General features: G+C 35.2%; 1 protein-coding gene across 1 annotated transcript in view; it reads right to left on the bottom strand.

Annotated features, from left to right (window-relative positions):
• The window catches only part of LOC149790392 (integrator complex subunit 9-like), a 61,946-nt gene that overhangs the window by 29,899 nt on the left and 17,312 nt on the right, over positions 1 to 14,735 (bottom strand). Inside the window, exons 6-13 of the mRNA XM_089972443.1 lie at positions 10,752 to 10,838; positions 10,036 to 10,156; positions 9,081 to 9,170; positions 6,586 to 6,630; positions 6,113 to 6,224; positions 5,308 to 5,488; positions 1,790 to 1,850; positions 755 to 797 (exon numbers count right to left, since the gene is read on the bottom strand). Of these exons, the coding sequence (XP_089828569.1) occupies positions 755 to 797; positions 1,790 to 1,850; positions 5,308 to 5,488; positions 6,113 to 6,224; positions 6,586 to 6,630; positions 9,081 to 9,170; positions 10,036 to 10,156; positions 10,752 to 10,838 (740 nt within the window). The remainder of the gene's footprint in view (positions 1 to 754; positions 798 to 1,789; positions 1,851 to 5,307; positions 5,489 to 6,112; positions 6,225 to 6,585; positions 6,631 to 9,080; positions 9,171 to 10,035; positions 10,157 to 10,751; positions 10,839 to 14,735) is intronic.

The raw sequence follows: 14,735 nt of genomic DNA, 5'->3' as shown, positions 1-14,735 counted from the left end.
AAAACACAACATAATCATTATAATTACAAACAATGCAAGGAAGAGCCATTGAAACTGAAAGTGATATACAAATAAATCCAATTTTGAATTTTAACATTCTTCATTAAAAACAAAAACAATGAGAAAGGTTGTTGTACGGTTTAACGCCATTTTTCAGCACAAGATAGGCTACACATGGCAGATATATATCAATGGTGGAGGAAGAACCTGGAGAAACCCGGGAAAGAACCACTGGCCCACAAGAAGCTACTGGCAAGCTTTCTCACATACCCACATTAACAGAGCCTGAGAAACAAACCCATGCAGACAGAGGTGAGATGGCAGTGATCCGTATTGGTAAGCGCTTTAGACCACTCGGCCACTTGGGGCTCCACAATGAGAAATAATTCCAGTCAATCATAAACTTTCAAAGTTTAAACTTGTTTAGTTATTTAAAATAATAATAATATTTTACAACTTTTATAACTTCTTCATTAAGAAAAACAATGAGAAATAATTCCAGACATTCATAAACATTAAAAGTTGAAACTCGGCTATTTAAAATCATAATAATAAATTACAATTTGTACTCTATGCTTTTGACATGCATAACTAGAAATATATAGTACTTATTCATTCAACAATGTGTAGAAGGCAAAAAAAAGTTAAAAACTGTGATACCATTATAATTATGGGGCTTATATGTTTTCTTTAATTTTTTGAATTATGATGTCAAAATTTAATGTTCAAGAAAGTAGAAGCTTGAAGAACTCACCATGAATGTTAGCATAATGCCGTAATCTTCCTAAACTTACAAGCTGAAATAGTCAAGAGGATCAGGTATCAAGAAAAAAGCATCTACGTTTTAGACAAAAGTTTTTATCCATGCAATCATGACAATACTTCAGAAATGCAGTTTATCTGTTGCATTTGTTTTTCATTCCCCAAATCATCACCCTGGAAAAATCAATACCATCCTCAAGCCCCACCCTACAACACCCTGGACCAACCAAATATATCCCCTAGCCCCACCCCTAAACAACACCCTGGTCTAACAAATACAATTCCCTAGCCCCACCCCTAAACACCACCATGGGTCAAACAACACCATCCCTTAGCCCCAAGCAAAGTGGCAAGATCAAAATGCTAAGACTAAAGTGCATATATATAAACTCCACCATAAATGGGAGGGAGACAGGGAAGGTGTTCTGGAGCCAAAATAGTTCAGAATGAATAAAGATGCTGACTTGCTAACATCTTCCTTCAGTTCATATACTAGTACTATGACTAAATATGAAGTCCCCCATCTGTCTGCCATCATGCTTCTGTTAAAGTGAGGTGAATCCTAAAATAAACTTGGGGAAAAAAGTGTTTAAAGATGAACCTTATACCAGTAAGTCACCAAAACACTGTCAAGACTTGGATGTCTACTTCAAACAGTTCAAAAAGAATTGTGCAATATTACATACATACATACATACATACATACATACATACATACATATCAAGATCACAAATGTTGAGTTATTTTCATTAGTGGAGTACCAATTTTATGTTGTACTTAGGCAATTAAAACTATTCATTAAGTCACATAAACAAGTGAAATCTTTTGACTTCCCATTATATTAATCAATCCTACAAATTACAGCACATATGCCAAAATGTTTTCCAAAAATAACAGAAGGAAGAATAAAATAAATATTGACATTGTGGAGATTATAAAAATGATTGTGAGAGTTACAGTAGGTCTAACATCATCGAATCAATGCAACTTATACTACAGACATTCCAAAATCTACATCCAGATTACCTCTGCATGTGGAAAGGGTGGCTCAGGTAGATAGACCTTAGACTGTTTCACATTGGACAACCTGCAAATAAATTGTCATACATGTCCTCTACATTGCAATAACTTCTATTTAGTAGCAATCTCAATATAGCAATCACTAGTTAATAATAATGACTTTTATACAGCAATCACCTTCATAGCAAAGCGAATTCTATATAAAATATATATATATATAATATATATATATATGTGTGTGTGTGTGTTTGTATGTGTGTGTGTCTGTATGTCTGTCTGTTATATAGAATATATATATATATATATATATATATATATATATATATATATATATATATATATATATATATACAGTGGAACCTGTCTTGATAGACCACCCCTTCTGCCAAAGCATAATGGTCTCTCATGACAGGTGTTCTCTCATAACATGTCATAACATTATATAATCAATAAATCTGTACATGGAGAACCTGGTCTCTCAAGACAGGTTTTACTGTATATATATATATATATATATATATATATATATATATATATATATATATATATATATATATATATATATATATAGAGAGAGAGAGAGAGAGAGAGAGAGAGAAAGACACACACACACATCAGGAGCACTCTGTCTATTACAATAGTGCACATTATCTCCAATGTGGTCCTACTTGACAGGTTTAGACTATTTTCTGATGATGAAATACAGTGGTCCCTCATAAAAATTGTGCAATGAGATAGCAGAGATTACCCTGTACTGGGTTACATCACAGAGAAAACAAAAACAAATTTAACAGATATAAAGGAATCCATGATCATACCATTGTGAAAAGATGGGCCAGAAAAATTTAGTCTAATGTTACAGTATCACTGGAATGGTCTATAAATCCCTGAGGGCTAGGTATTTTAGAATAGGCTCAATACACCCTTTCACGTATTGAAAGAGACAGCTAATGATGGCAGAAGCCACAGAGGCTCACTAGTTAGCATGACAGTCATGGGATTAAAAGGGTGAAGCTTCCAATCACAACATTAGATCAAATGGATCAACCTGGGTTATTGGCTCTAATTACAACATTAGATCAAAAGAATCAAGATGGGTTGCTCGTTCTAACTGCACCATTAGATCAAATGTATCAACCTGGGTTGCTGGTTCTATTTGCACCATCAGATGAAATGGATCAGCCTCGGTTGCTTGTTCTAGTTCATACCATTAAATCAAATGGATCAACCTACTAGGCTGCTTGTTCTAATCATACCATTAGATCAAATGGATCAGCCTGGGTTGTTGGCTGTAAGCACAACATTAGATCATATGAATCAATATGGGTTGCTGGTTCTAATTGCACCATTAGATCAAATGGGTCAACCTGGGTTGCTGGTTCTAACTGCACCATTAGATCAAATGGATCAACCTGTGTTGGTGGTTCTAATCACACTATTAGATCAAATAGATCAACCTAGGCTGCTGATTCTAATCACATCATTTGATCAAATGGATCAACCTGTGTTGGTGGTTCTAATCACACCATTAGATCAAATAGATCAACCTAGGCTGCTGATTCTAATCACATCATTTGATCAAATGGATCAACCTGTGTTGCTGCTTCTAATCCTACCATTAGATCAAACAGATCAACCTGGGTCAAACTAACCTACTTGTCTGACTATGATATACTTTATAAAACCAAAATAATCTGAACTATCATTATAAAAATAAATACATAAACAACAATGTAATATTATGTTCTAACTGGAAGTTGCTGGAGTCAGAGATTTCTTGCATGAGCAAATATGAAAATTTAAGAAACAGACAAAATATCTGTATCTATACTAAATAAAGATTTTTAAATAATTTTATAGTACTTAAAGTTTTTAAATTTATTTCTTAATGTTGTTGTCATTTTTAAGCATGAAATATCAAACTCATGTGACATTTTTTTCTCTATAATTTAAAGTATGTATAAGTGGTTTACAACCAACATACAATACATAACAGGTACATTACTGATGAGCATTTCAAGATGTCACTGTATTAGCTTCATCTACACTGTCTAACGATTTGTTGAATAAAGTAGCACGAGTACTGCTTTCTGCCACAGTCTCAGCTTCTGAGGAATGTATATGTTCATTACATAAAAAAATGTTGACAAGGGCTGGCTTTCAAAACTTTTAAACATCTAAAATCATGAAATTATTCTTCTGCTTTCACTTCTGCCTTAACTCATAACTGTTTTGTCGTATCTCACCATGGTGCCCCCGAGTGTCCGAGTGCTCACTGTTATGGATCACTGCCATGTCACCTATCTGCGTGGGTTCAAGTATCAGGTTCAGCCAATGTGGGTATGTGAGAAAGTTTGCCAGTAGCTTCTCGTGTGTCAGTGGTTCTTTCTGGGGTTTTCCCAGGTTTTTCCTCCATCATTTATACTGGCTGCCAAGTATAGCATATCTTGTGCTGAGAAATGGCCTTAAACCCTACAATATCAACAACAATATATTACCATTTGTACTGTTTTGACTATTTGCTGCTGAAACCTCTTGACTTCCTTAGATTAAAAGGTTCATCCCCTTTTTTTTATTCATTATGATTAATGCTATCTATAATTCCAGTAAAAATAATAGTGTTGTATCTTGACTATGACGTTATTTTCAATTCACTCAATAAAACTTAAATGAATGCTGACTTTTACTATTGGACCAACAAATTAACAAAACTTGGATAGGTACTTTGTTGTCTTGACTAACATGGCATAGATGACATCACTTGCATGTGTCTATCTATACCTTTATTCTGCTTTATTGGTGCACTAAGGATCAATTATGGCTGATGCCTGATACAGGATGACTCCTGTCATACAATAATTTGCAATCCCATGCTTGTTTCATCACAGAATTGGTTTGAAATTAATCAGTTTAATAGTTGTGAAGTTAAAAATCTCTAAATCACTTGCTGTCAGTCAGGTATTTACTTGACTATAATAATCTCTTACTCAACCAGCTAGTATAGAAATATAAAAGTTGTACAAAGCTAACAACCTAAGTTTGATCATGTGACAAAGCTAACAACCTAAGTCTGATTATGTGAAAGGTTTTCTGGAACTTATTCTGCAATCCTTCTAACACTAGTTGTTAAGTAATTACCGATTAGGACCAGTATGCCTTCCTTCTGGTAAGTGTGTTTATTAGTACTCAAGAGTGACAGTAAAGCACTTGTATGAATTCAATCAAAACAAATGGAGAAAAAAAAATTCATATAGATAATATGGACTTTCCATGAACAAAGTTGATGATATTTTGTCAACTGAAAATCTTTTTCTTTAAAGAGTAACACTAGTTAACACTGAATCAGCATCTGTCTCACTGGGAAAGTGATCTGAAAGTTAACTCGACCACTAGAAATTTCCACTTGCTATTTCAAGTAAGACAAATTAATTTTCAATCCTTGTATACAGAGCATGTAAAAAGTAATCAACAGATTTTCTAAAATATTATTTTTATCATTGGGATTTACTATAACTATAGCTTACCATTCAGCAAATATATTTGAGTAAGCCAGAGTGCTATCACATACTGGGGACACAAAATACATTGGCACTGTGCTCAAACCGCAGCTATCAAGGTGACCTGATAAACACTCAAAAAGGTCAAAGGTCACTCCCAAGGGATAACATGGTACCAGTACATTTCCTCCATTCTTTATGGTAACAGCTGAAATTGAATTTAAAATATAATATAAGCTTTGTTACAATGTAAGACAATCTGACTGGATAAAATGGTTGAAAAAAACTTTATTATTCATTTATTATTTCAACAGAAAGTCAAAATTATAGCATTTCATTAATGACGGCCAAATTATATTATACATCAATTGGGCATATTTACAGGTTAATCTGGAACAACTTCACTGAGGAAATTGTAACATTATTGCTTACAACAAAATGATTACTAATATATAGCATGGAAGGGAGTGTTTTGGATCAAAATATGGTTGACACTGGAGTGAAAAAAATGCTGATTACATGGATAAACAATGATGCCTTCCATATTTTTACAGCATGGTTAAAAATATATACACCAGAAATTGGAGTGAACCAGAAATATGAATCGTTGTTGCTGTTGTTCTTTTTGTGGGTATAACGGGTGTAGTTTAACTGGTGGAGGAAGAACCATGGAAAACAGAACCACCAACTCATAGAAAGCTACTGGCAAGCTTTTCCACATATCCAAACTGGCCAAGCCAGAGACTCAAACCCATGCAGACAGAGGTGAGATGGCAGTATATATATATATACACACACACACACACACTCAAGCAGACATGATGCAACCTACCTGCATTGACACAGAACTCTCCAATCATAGAATCTGGGTTGGTGAGAGGAGTCTGAGTCAGACAACACAGTATCATGATGTCGCTATTCTTCAATGGCGCCTGGTCTATTGGCTGTGAGAAAAAAAATTGTAGATTAAACTCAATGTAGTAGTTGGGGTCCATAACTTTTACCCAAATTATGTACTAAACAGTGTACTAGTGAGAATATTAACAAAAATTCAATGATGATGAATGTTTTATATACCTAACCACGGTATAGTGACAATAATAAAAAAAATGAAGGAAAACAGGCCATCCCATACGCTCTTCGAGGCTATGGCCAGTAAAGCTAAAACCATACAAAAGATAGAAGAATGCAAGAGAACAAGGAACATTTGCATTATTCTTTAAGTGCAGTCTGAACTCCATCATCACTAAGATCACACTTCTTTATTGTTTGTGTAACTTAAATCCAAAGAGTGACTGTGCATACCTTTGGATGCGTTGTTAAAGTAGATGTCCCTGCCACATAACAAACCTGAAACAATACAAAAAAGAAAGTAAAATGGGAAAGAAAGTAAAATTATTACCACATAATAAATAAAGGTAAAGGAGAAAAGTGGAAATTTGATATGATTTCTATCCCTACTTCAACAAAATTTTGTCATAATATCTGGGATCAATTGCTAATTTCAGAACTCTCAGAAGTTCAAGTCCCTGCATTTAGCAACTCTGATTTCTGATTTTGGAGTATCAGTTTTAAAACTTTGCCATTATTTTTTTTATTTTTTACTATTAGCCTTAAATGAACAATTGTTCCTGATTCTCAATTTTAAAACCCGTATGACTGTACTGAACATGAAGTTACTAATGAAGTCCTGTTTTTAGGGATTTATTTACAAAGAAATCAGGATGGTAAACATATTTATCAAGTCACTTGTTCAAGAAAAGTGACTTTGAAAAAGTAAATTGTCCCAACCAATATTTTACTAGTCCTGTTCTTCACCATCAATTTCTCAATTTCCAGTGCCTAATGTTAATGCTGTCCAAGGGTAACAATGATATGGGTGTGACTGTATTCATAATTTTAACATCCTGGAAACACTGCTTCCACAATGAGAAAATATTTGGTTTCCTCAAATGCTACAGTTCAGATTACCCATAAAATTGTCTGATTCCACTATCATAGAAATTTCACAACAATAATCTTGGAAAATTTGGGAAATAAATTTCAACATGCTATTAGCAATAAATATTTCTTCCTAACACAAAAAAGGTAAAACAGAAAGATCATATTTACTCTCAAGGTCAAAGGCTTAAAAAGCTGTAAAAAAACAAAGAAGAGCAATCACCAATTCAAAGAGTCAGAAAGTGGGTTTTGATTGGTTCCTTGCCATTAATAATGTCAAAGTAAAATTATGGATTGTACTCTTTTATAGTAGTTTGGCTGGTTTTGTGGGTTTAATACCATTTGACAGGCTTTGCATGGCAGCCATGTTTCATGGAGCAAGAACCCAAGAAAACCCTAGGAAGAACCACAGACCCATAGGAAGCTACTGGAAAGTCTACCTCTTTTATATTAGATACAAATTTATGCAATACTAAGAAGTCAGTTCTGGACTGAGCACAAATAATAACACGGTTTAGTGGGACAATGCTGATTTTGATGAAATAACAGGAAATAAGGTGGCGAGTATATCTCTGAGAATGAAATTGGGACTTTAAATATCCGAAAAATGAAATTATGTAGCAAATTATGTTTCTCCAAAAATAATTATACAATCAAATAAATATTAGAAAATGGCTCTCTGCTACCTCAGAAACCAGCAATCCATAATACACAATAAAAACAATCTATCTAAAGAGCATGCAAATTACAGACCCAGAGTGGCCAAGTGATCTAATGCGCTCAATGTTATGGGTCACTGCCATCTCACCTCCATCTGCCTGGGTTCAAGTTTCGGGCTTGGCCAATGTGGGTACATGAGAAAGCTTGCCAGTAACTTCTTGTGGGTCGGTGGTTCTTTCTGTGGTTTTCCTAGGTTCTTCCTCCACCATTTATACTGGATGCCATGTATAGCCTATCTTGTGCTGAAAAATGGCATTAAACCCTATAGGGGCGCTCACCAGTTAATATGAACTTTTGAGAGAGTGACGTATGTAAGGTGAAGTAGTTCGCATTTAAAACATGCACAGTGGAGAGAATCTTGGCATACCTCTATGCTACATTAATGTAATGTGGATGATATTTCTTTGGAAATTGTACTTTTGGAAATTTTGCATGATTTAAGCACACTGCTAACTAAAATGACTGCTCCCTTGTGTTAAAAAATCAGCCTGAATTAGTCTAAAGTACACTATACATAGCAGCTATTAAAATAGGCAAAATGAATTTTGCCAGACAAGACAATACCAGCTTCTGAAAGTGCAATGAATGAATTACCAAATATATAAAATGTAAAAAAAGTTATCGGCTCTTTTTTAAACAATTTACCTCTGAAGTTCAGGAAGTGAAAATGACCAAGTAGAGCTAGCACTTTTTTGAAAGGTGCACATCTGAAGTAAGGCCAAGCTGTATACTCTATAACCCATAGTACACCCATCAATCATACACCAAAATAAAGGGCATTAAAGGCTCTTTGAATTAAACTTAAGATATACAAGGTCTTTTTTAAACAGCCAGTATAACCAGTGAGGAAAGCCAGGGAAATTCTTTTTCTTTAAAATCCTAACCCTTATGCAAAATACAAAACTGTAGAGCGCCACCATAACAACAACAACAAAGTACATTTAGGGATTAAGGGAAGTAACTCTTACAGATTAACTCCTATTTGTTCTGCCAACAGTATTCCTAATGTTTCTAGTTGAAACTTGAGCAAAACCTATAACAGGATGCTCGTATTTGCAGGGAAGTTTGAAAGGGATCAGATAAGTATTTTTGGGGAAACATAATTTCTTAAAATATTACCTTTTACAAACCCTGCTTACCTTTTCATATTCTGAATGAATAACCCAGTTGGAGCTTCCAATACAATAGCCTGAACTCAAGGCTGTTACTTTCAATGCACCAAATATACCCTAAAAATGAAAGGGTAATAATATACATATTAATCCAGGAAAATATTACTGTTTTAAAATTGAGTCAGAATTCTTGAAAAATCAATATAACTTAAATATTTTTTACTAAGCTCTTAGATTTTCAAACTCAAGTTTAAGCAAATTTCAATGTATATCTTAACAGGAAAATTATTTCAGAAGAAATTTGATATACTTTAAACTGCTGGCATGCATTTGCTAATTTGTTTCAAAGCTGCAATAAAATCTGTACGAGCATAGAAGTTCTATCATAATGTGTTCTAATTCATTTGTGTCACAACATCAATGCAATGTCACCCTGAGTTTCTTACAGTACTCCAAGATACAAACAAATGCCTTGGCCACCAAGATTTAAATATAAAATGACAAAAGGCTACAATATAAGTGGTCTTAGATATATTATACTATTTGCATTAATGCTTTGATGTTGGTTAGTTTTAATGTCATGTTCAGTGTTTTATTTGATATGTCATGCTGAGACACTGTGAGAGTGATCCGTCTTCTTGTCACCAAAATACAGGAAGGAGCTGCAACAAAAAGGGGTGGGCGTGGGGTAGGCAATCATAGTTCAAGCCCCTTTCACACTGCTGTCAGACGGAGATATGTGTAGCTATTTTAGCAGCTAGGAAAATGTTCTTTATGGTTGTTATGTAAAATGTATTCTCTCTTGGAAATCTCTGCACCAAAATAAGACTTATCACAAACAATATCTCTGCCAATGTTTCACTGACCAAAATACAAAACCTAACCATGGTGTGATGGACAGACATACTGGCAGACAAGTCTTAGGCCAGATGCCCCAACACTACTGCAGTAAGTACATAAAAAAACATGGCTTCAAACCAACCTTTTTCTCATTAAAACCAACGCACTGGACTTTTGAAAGACAGCCAGTAACGTCATGCATACTGTAACATTTTTTCCATGTTGATGGATTTACTGCATCTCTTACTGGCATGGGCAAGGACCTGTAATGGTGAAGGAAAGCTAAGGATCAGTTAATACTGCATAGGTAGAGTAATTTTGTGCATAATGCATGGCATATTTCCATGATTTTTACATTTTTGGCAAAATCAAAGTAATAAGAATACTGATGATTTGGGCAGTTGAAGTGATGTTAATTTACCTCTGATTAGACTGAAGGACTAACTCCACAGATACTGCTATTCATTACAGTTTTAACTACCATAAATAGACTGCTCAATACCATCTTTATAATATTATTCTAGAATTTCCTGCTTTATATATAACCAGAGAATTTACATTAACATCTGAAACGTTATATGAAGAATTGCTGTTGTGATTTTATTTCAAAGGTATTTTCTACTAATGTTTCAAGTACTACCATTGCTTTTGAAGCTGACATACTAACATTATCTAAGTTTGACTGACAGTGTGACTAGACCATTGTAAGCACAATCGAGATATGAAACTTTAAAAAACTTATTCATATGATATTGACTTATCTAAACAACGCTTTGCTCATCAAAGAGAAGAAGTGTTTAATTTTCAAACTCAGAGCAATCATAAGAAAATACAACTTATTATCATGCATATTTTTACCTCAGTACTTCCTCTGATTTCCACATGTTACAGACTCTTGTTCGTGGACATCGTTCTACATAAGTTACAAGCTCTGTCATAAATTGCCTGCAATTATAAAGCGAACTTTAACATAAGTTTGAACTGAATCAATTTAGATCAGATTTCCTAAATTTAAACATCAAGGAATCATAAATATTCAATCCAATACACAATACTTCAAATGTTTGTAGACAAGAGATAACTTACACAGTACCCAGAATATTCAGCTAAATTTTGTTTGTATATAATGATACTAAAATATATCAACATATTAAAGTCATCAAATGATATATGTCCTAATTATATATTTATATTTATAAGGTAAATACGATACATCAATATAAGAAAAGGTGCAAGCATGGACTGAGAACGAATTTTTATAGTAAAAACTTTTTTTTATGGTATTTTTTTACATATACAAGATGCCAATAAAATACATAATCATTTTTTAATCTGATGTTAAAATCAAGATCTCAGACAATAGAGATCTCACAGGCACCAATAGGGGGTCCCAAGTGGCAGAGTGGTCTAAAGTGCTCTCAGCTACGGATCACTGTCATTTCACCTCTGTCTGTGTGGGTTCAAGTCTTGGATTCAGCCAATGTGGATATGTGAGAAAGCTTGCCAGTAGATTCTCATGGGTAAGTGGTTCTTTCTGGGGTTTTCCTGGGTTCTTCCTCCATCATTAATACTGGCCGCCATATATAGCATATTGTGTGCTGAAAAATGGCGATAAACCCTACAACAACAACATCAGGCACCAGTATGAAGTCATGTTCTGCTGACCTTTTGATTCACCAACTTTATGAAAGTGAAAATTGTCTCTCGGAATGTTTCTAATGATAACTCTCGATAACACAAAATGCAATCCTTTATCTGACAAGTTGCTTAAATAATGTGGACTGTGAAACCAAAAGGTCACCAGGACATGAAACTGTATCTGTACTGGTCAGATTGCTTACTATAAGCAGATCTCAACTTAATTAGATTTGATCATCTTTGTTTGAATAAGTAAACTGCAGACAAGAGTTTGGAACAGTTTCATAAAATTAAAAACAATTATTAAATGAATTTCAAATTTCTAGAAGCATAAAATCAAAAATACTGTTCGATTCTTCCTTTGAAACTGTAAACTGTAACTCAGAAAATCTGATTTTTAAGCAAATTATCTTTCTCTGAGAATACTTACCAAATCACATTAACATTGGGATATAAGTCTGCTAACTCCCGAATCCAGCCCTACCAAAAAAGACAAAAATCCATTTTTCTAGCTCAAATAGACAAAGGGCAATAACTCTTGTCAATTACCTCCCTTTACCACCAAGTGTTGCTCATTTTTAAGCTGAGCGATACGCCAACAAGATGAGAAGGATTTTTAAGTAATATGATCAGGTAAGTATTCTTGGAGAAACATAAGTTACTTACTATTTGCTTTCTCATTTGAATACTTGACCCGATCACATTATCATTAAGTAAATACATAATAGAAGGAGTGAATGCTGTGTAGCCTACTTAAACCTCTGGTATCCTTCTAGTGAAAAAAGACTGTAATCCCTGTGTTAATGCTAACCCACTCTCCTACTTAAAACAACACAGAATATGGTCACATGAACCATGACTGCTGTCAGGTTAAGATGATTATTGAATCTTCTTACCATCAAAATTCACTGACAAATCCAACTAAGAGGATGTGTTGATTTAATTGGGTCTGATGGTCATCTTGGCCACGGTCATTCAACTCATCAGATTCAGGTTTTGTCTCTGCAAAGCTAAATCTCCAAGATAAAAGCTTTAGATGGTAGACACTGCATGTCCAATAACAGCCTCTTTTTTGATGTCTCAAATGCAAAGTTCAGAGAGACTGAGTTCATTTCATGAGCTGAATTTCTCATGAGTTGACTCTGATCATTTCAAATGTCAAGCCACAATGATTTGGCTTGGAAGGTGATGATCTGCTTTCTCAAATTCATAGGGATAAAGAGTACTTTGTGCATACCACAACTTGTCTTCGCGTTTCAAGTAGTGTTTGAGGGCACATACAGAATCTTGCATGGCTGATGCTTTCAATGTATCTACAGAAGAGAAGAAGCATGTGACAGATCTCACAGACTACCTCTGATGGTGACTGATACTACACCAGGTCAAGTCACAAGGATCACAAAACTATTTGACATGAATTAAAGATAGTTAATTTGCACTGAAAAGGCTATAATGATGCAATGCCATCTTCTCTATGTAATTCATTCCAATACCTGACGGGTGAACAGTGAACAAATGAGAAGCCATCTATACTGGATGATTCTGTTGTACTGGTATGGAGTATGGCCATGCAAACGACATTCTGGTTAGTGCAGGTACTGGCCGTACCATGACCATGGCTGGAAGATTGATCTATCACTAAAATCTCCATCATAATGTGCTTGGGTAAGATTTCTGTAACTGTAACTGTTTCCAGCCAGATGGACAAATCTTACATTAAGATCTCCAATTAACGAGGTACCAATTTTTCTACTAAAATATGTTTCTTCGAAAATACGTTACCCAATCATAATACCTTAGGAGTACTACCACTACCTCACAAATCCAACCCTCCCAGATAATACTACTTTTAGCTAAAGGGAGCTAAAAGTTGTTGGCAATTCATGTGTTCTGTTGGGCAGAGTGATTTCCCCATACCTATTAAACTTGGCACCAATGAGTAAGGATATTCCAGTTATTACTGGAGTGGAAGGCATGCTGCTTATAGATGTAACCGCTAGGAGGGTGTATGTGTATTATGATTGGGTAAGTATTTTTGAAGAAACATACTTTTCTAGAAAAAAATTGGTTTCTTCATCAAATACATTACCCAATCATAATACCATAGGAGAATAGGTAAGAGGTGGAGGAGGTACATCACCTTACCCTGGAGATACCATCTCCGGTCCCTTAATGTATTGAGACAGCTTCTAGGTAAGCCAACTGGAGGGGACTCCATCTGTCAGGGCACAGCTTCATAAGGGGAAATAAATTCCCTGCAAATCCAGCGGAAGTTTCAAAGCCGCATCTTTAAGAAACTGTCGATCAACCTGGAAGTGTTACCTGATGAGCTGCAGAGATAGGTCTTATTAAATCAAATTGGGCCCTTTGGCATGACAGATATCGAAGATAAAAGCTAGAGAATGTGGACTCGATCTCTAACCCACAGCCTGAATGGTTAGAGAATAGTGCCTTTCAAATGCTCAGCTGGTGGAACTGCCCTAACCATCTTGAGCTGAGATGCGTAATAGGTTCATTTGAGCCGGGGTTATTTCCCTGTATGCTGAGCAAATAACACACTTGATGCAGGATGAAATAGTCTTGAGTTGATATATCGTCTTGTCCTGACTTAAGAAGTAGAAAAAGGCACGATCTCCCTTGACACACTGGCTGTTTGATTAAGGTACCACTTCAAAGATCTGTCCAGGTAAGACAGAGGTTTCATGACAAAGGTCTGGTTACCAGTGGAAGGGAGATTGTTCTTGGAGGATGCCATCATGAGTAAGACTGATCCATCTTGTCGGAACTGCAAATAATTGGGGTCTGTGGACAGAGCATGTATTTCACTGATTCTGCCTGCTGTCACTAAGGCCATGAGGAAGCAGTCTTGTAGTAAAGGTGTGCCAGAGATGCCTGTGCAATTGGTTCAAAGGGGGTCTTTTTCAGCCAGGTTAATACCCAAGATAGGTTCCACTTGGGGCAAAGGGCTAATGTTTTAGGCAGTGTATATTCAAAGTTAGCTAGTAGATCAGACAAGTCCTTGTTTTGTCCAATAATTTCACACCCATGATGACAAAAGGTGTCAGCAATCATAGAGTGGTAGCATTTGATCGTACTCAGAGCTAATTTTCTTTCTTTAAAGAGCCAGAGGACCAAAATTAGCTATCTGGTCCAGTGGGCAAACTTTGGGTCTAGAACCATTGAGACAGAAGGAGCATTTGTAAT

This window comes from Sinohyriopsis cumingii, chromosome 10 (genome assembly GCF_028554795.1).
Source record: "Sinohyriopsis cumingii isolate HCF-2022 chromosome 10, ASM2855479v2, whole genome shotgun sequence".
Classification (NCBI taxonomy): Eukaryota; Metazoa; Mollusca; class Bivalvia; order Unionida; family Unionidae; genus Sinohyriopsis; species Sinohyriopsis cumingii.
This window is presented reverse-complemented; position numbering and strand designations above follow the sequence as displayed.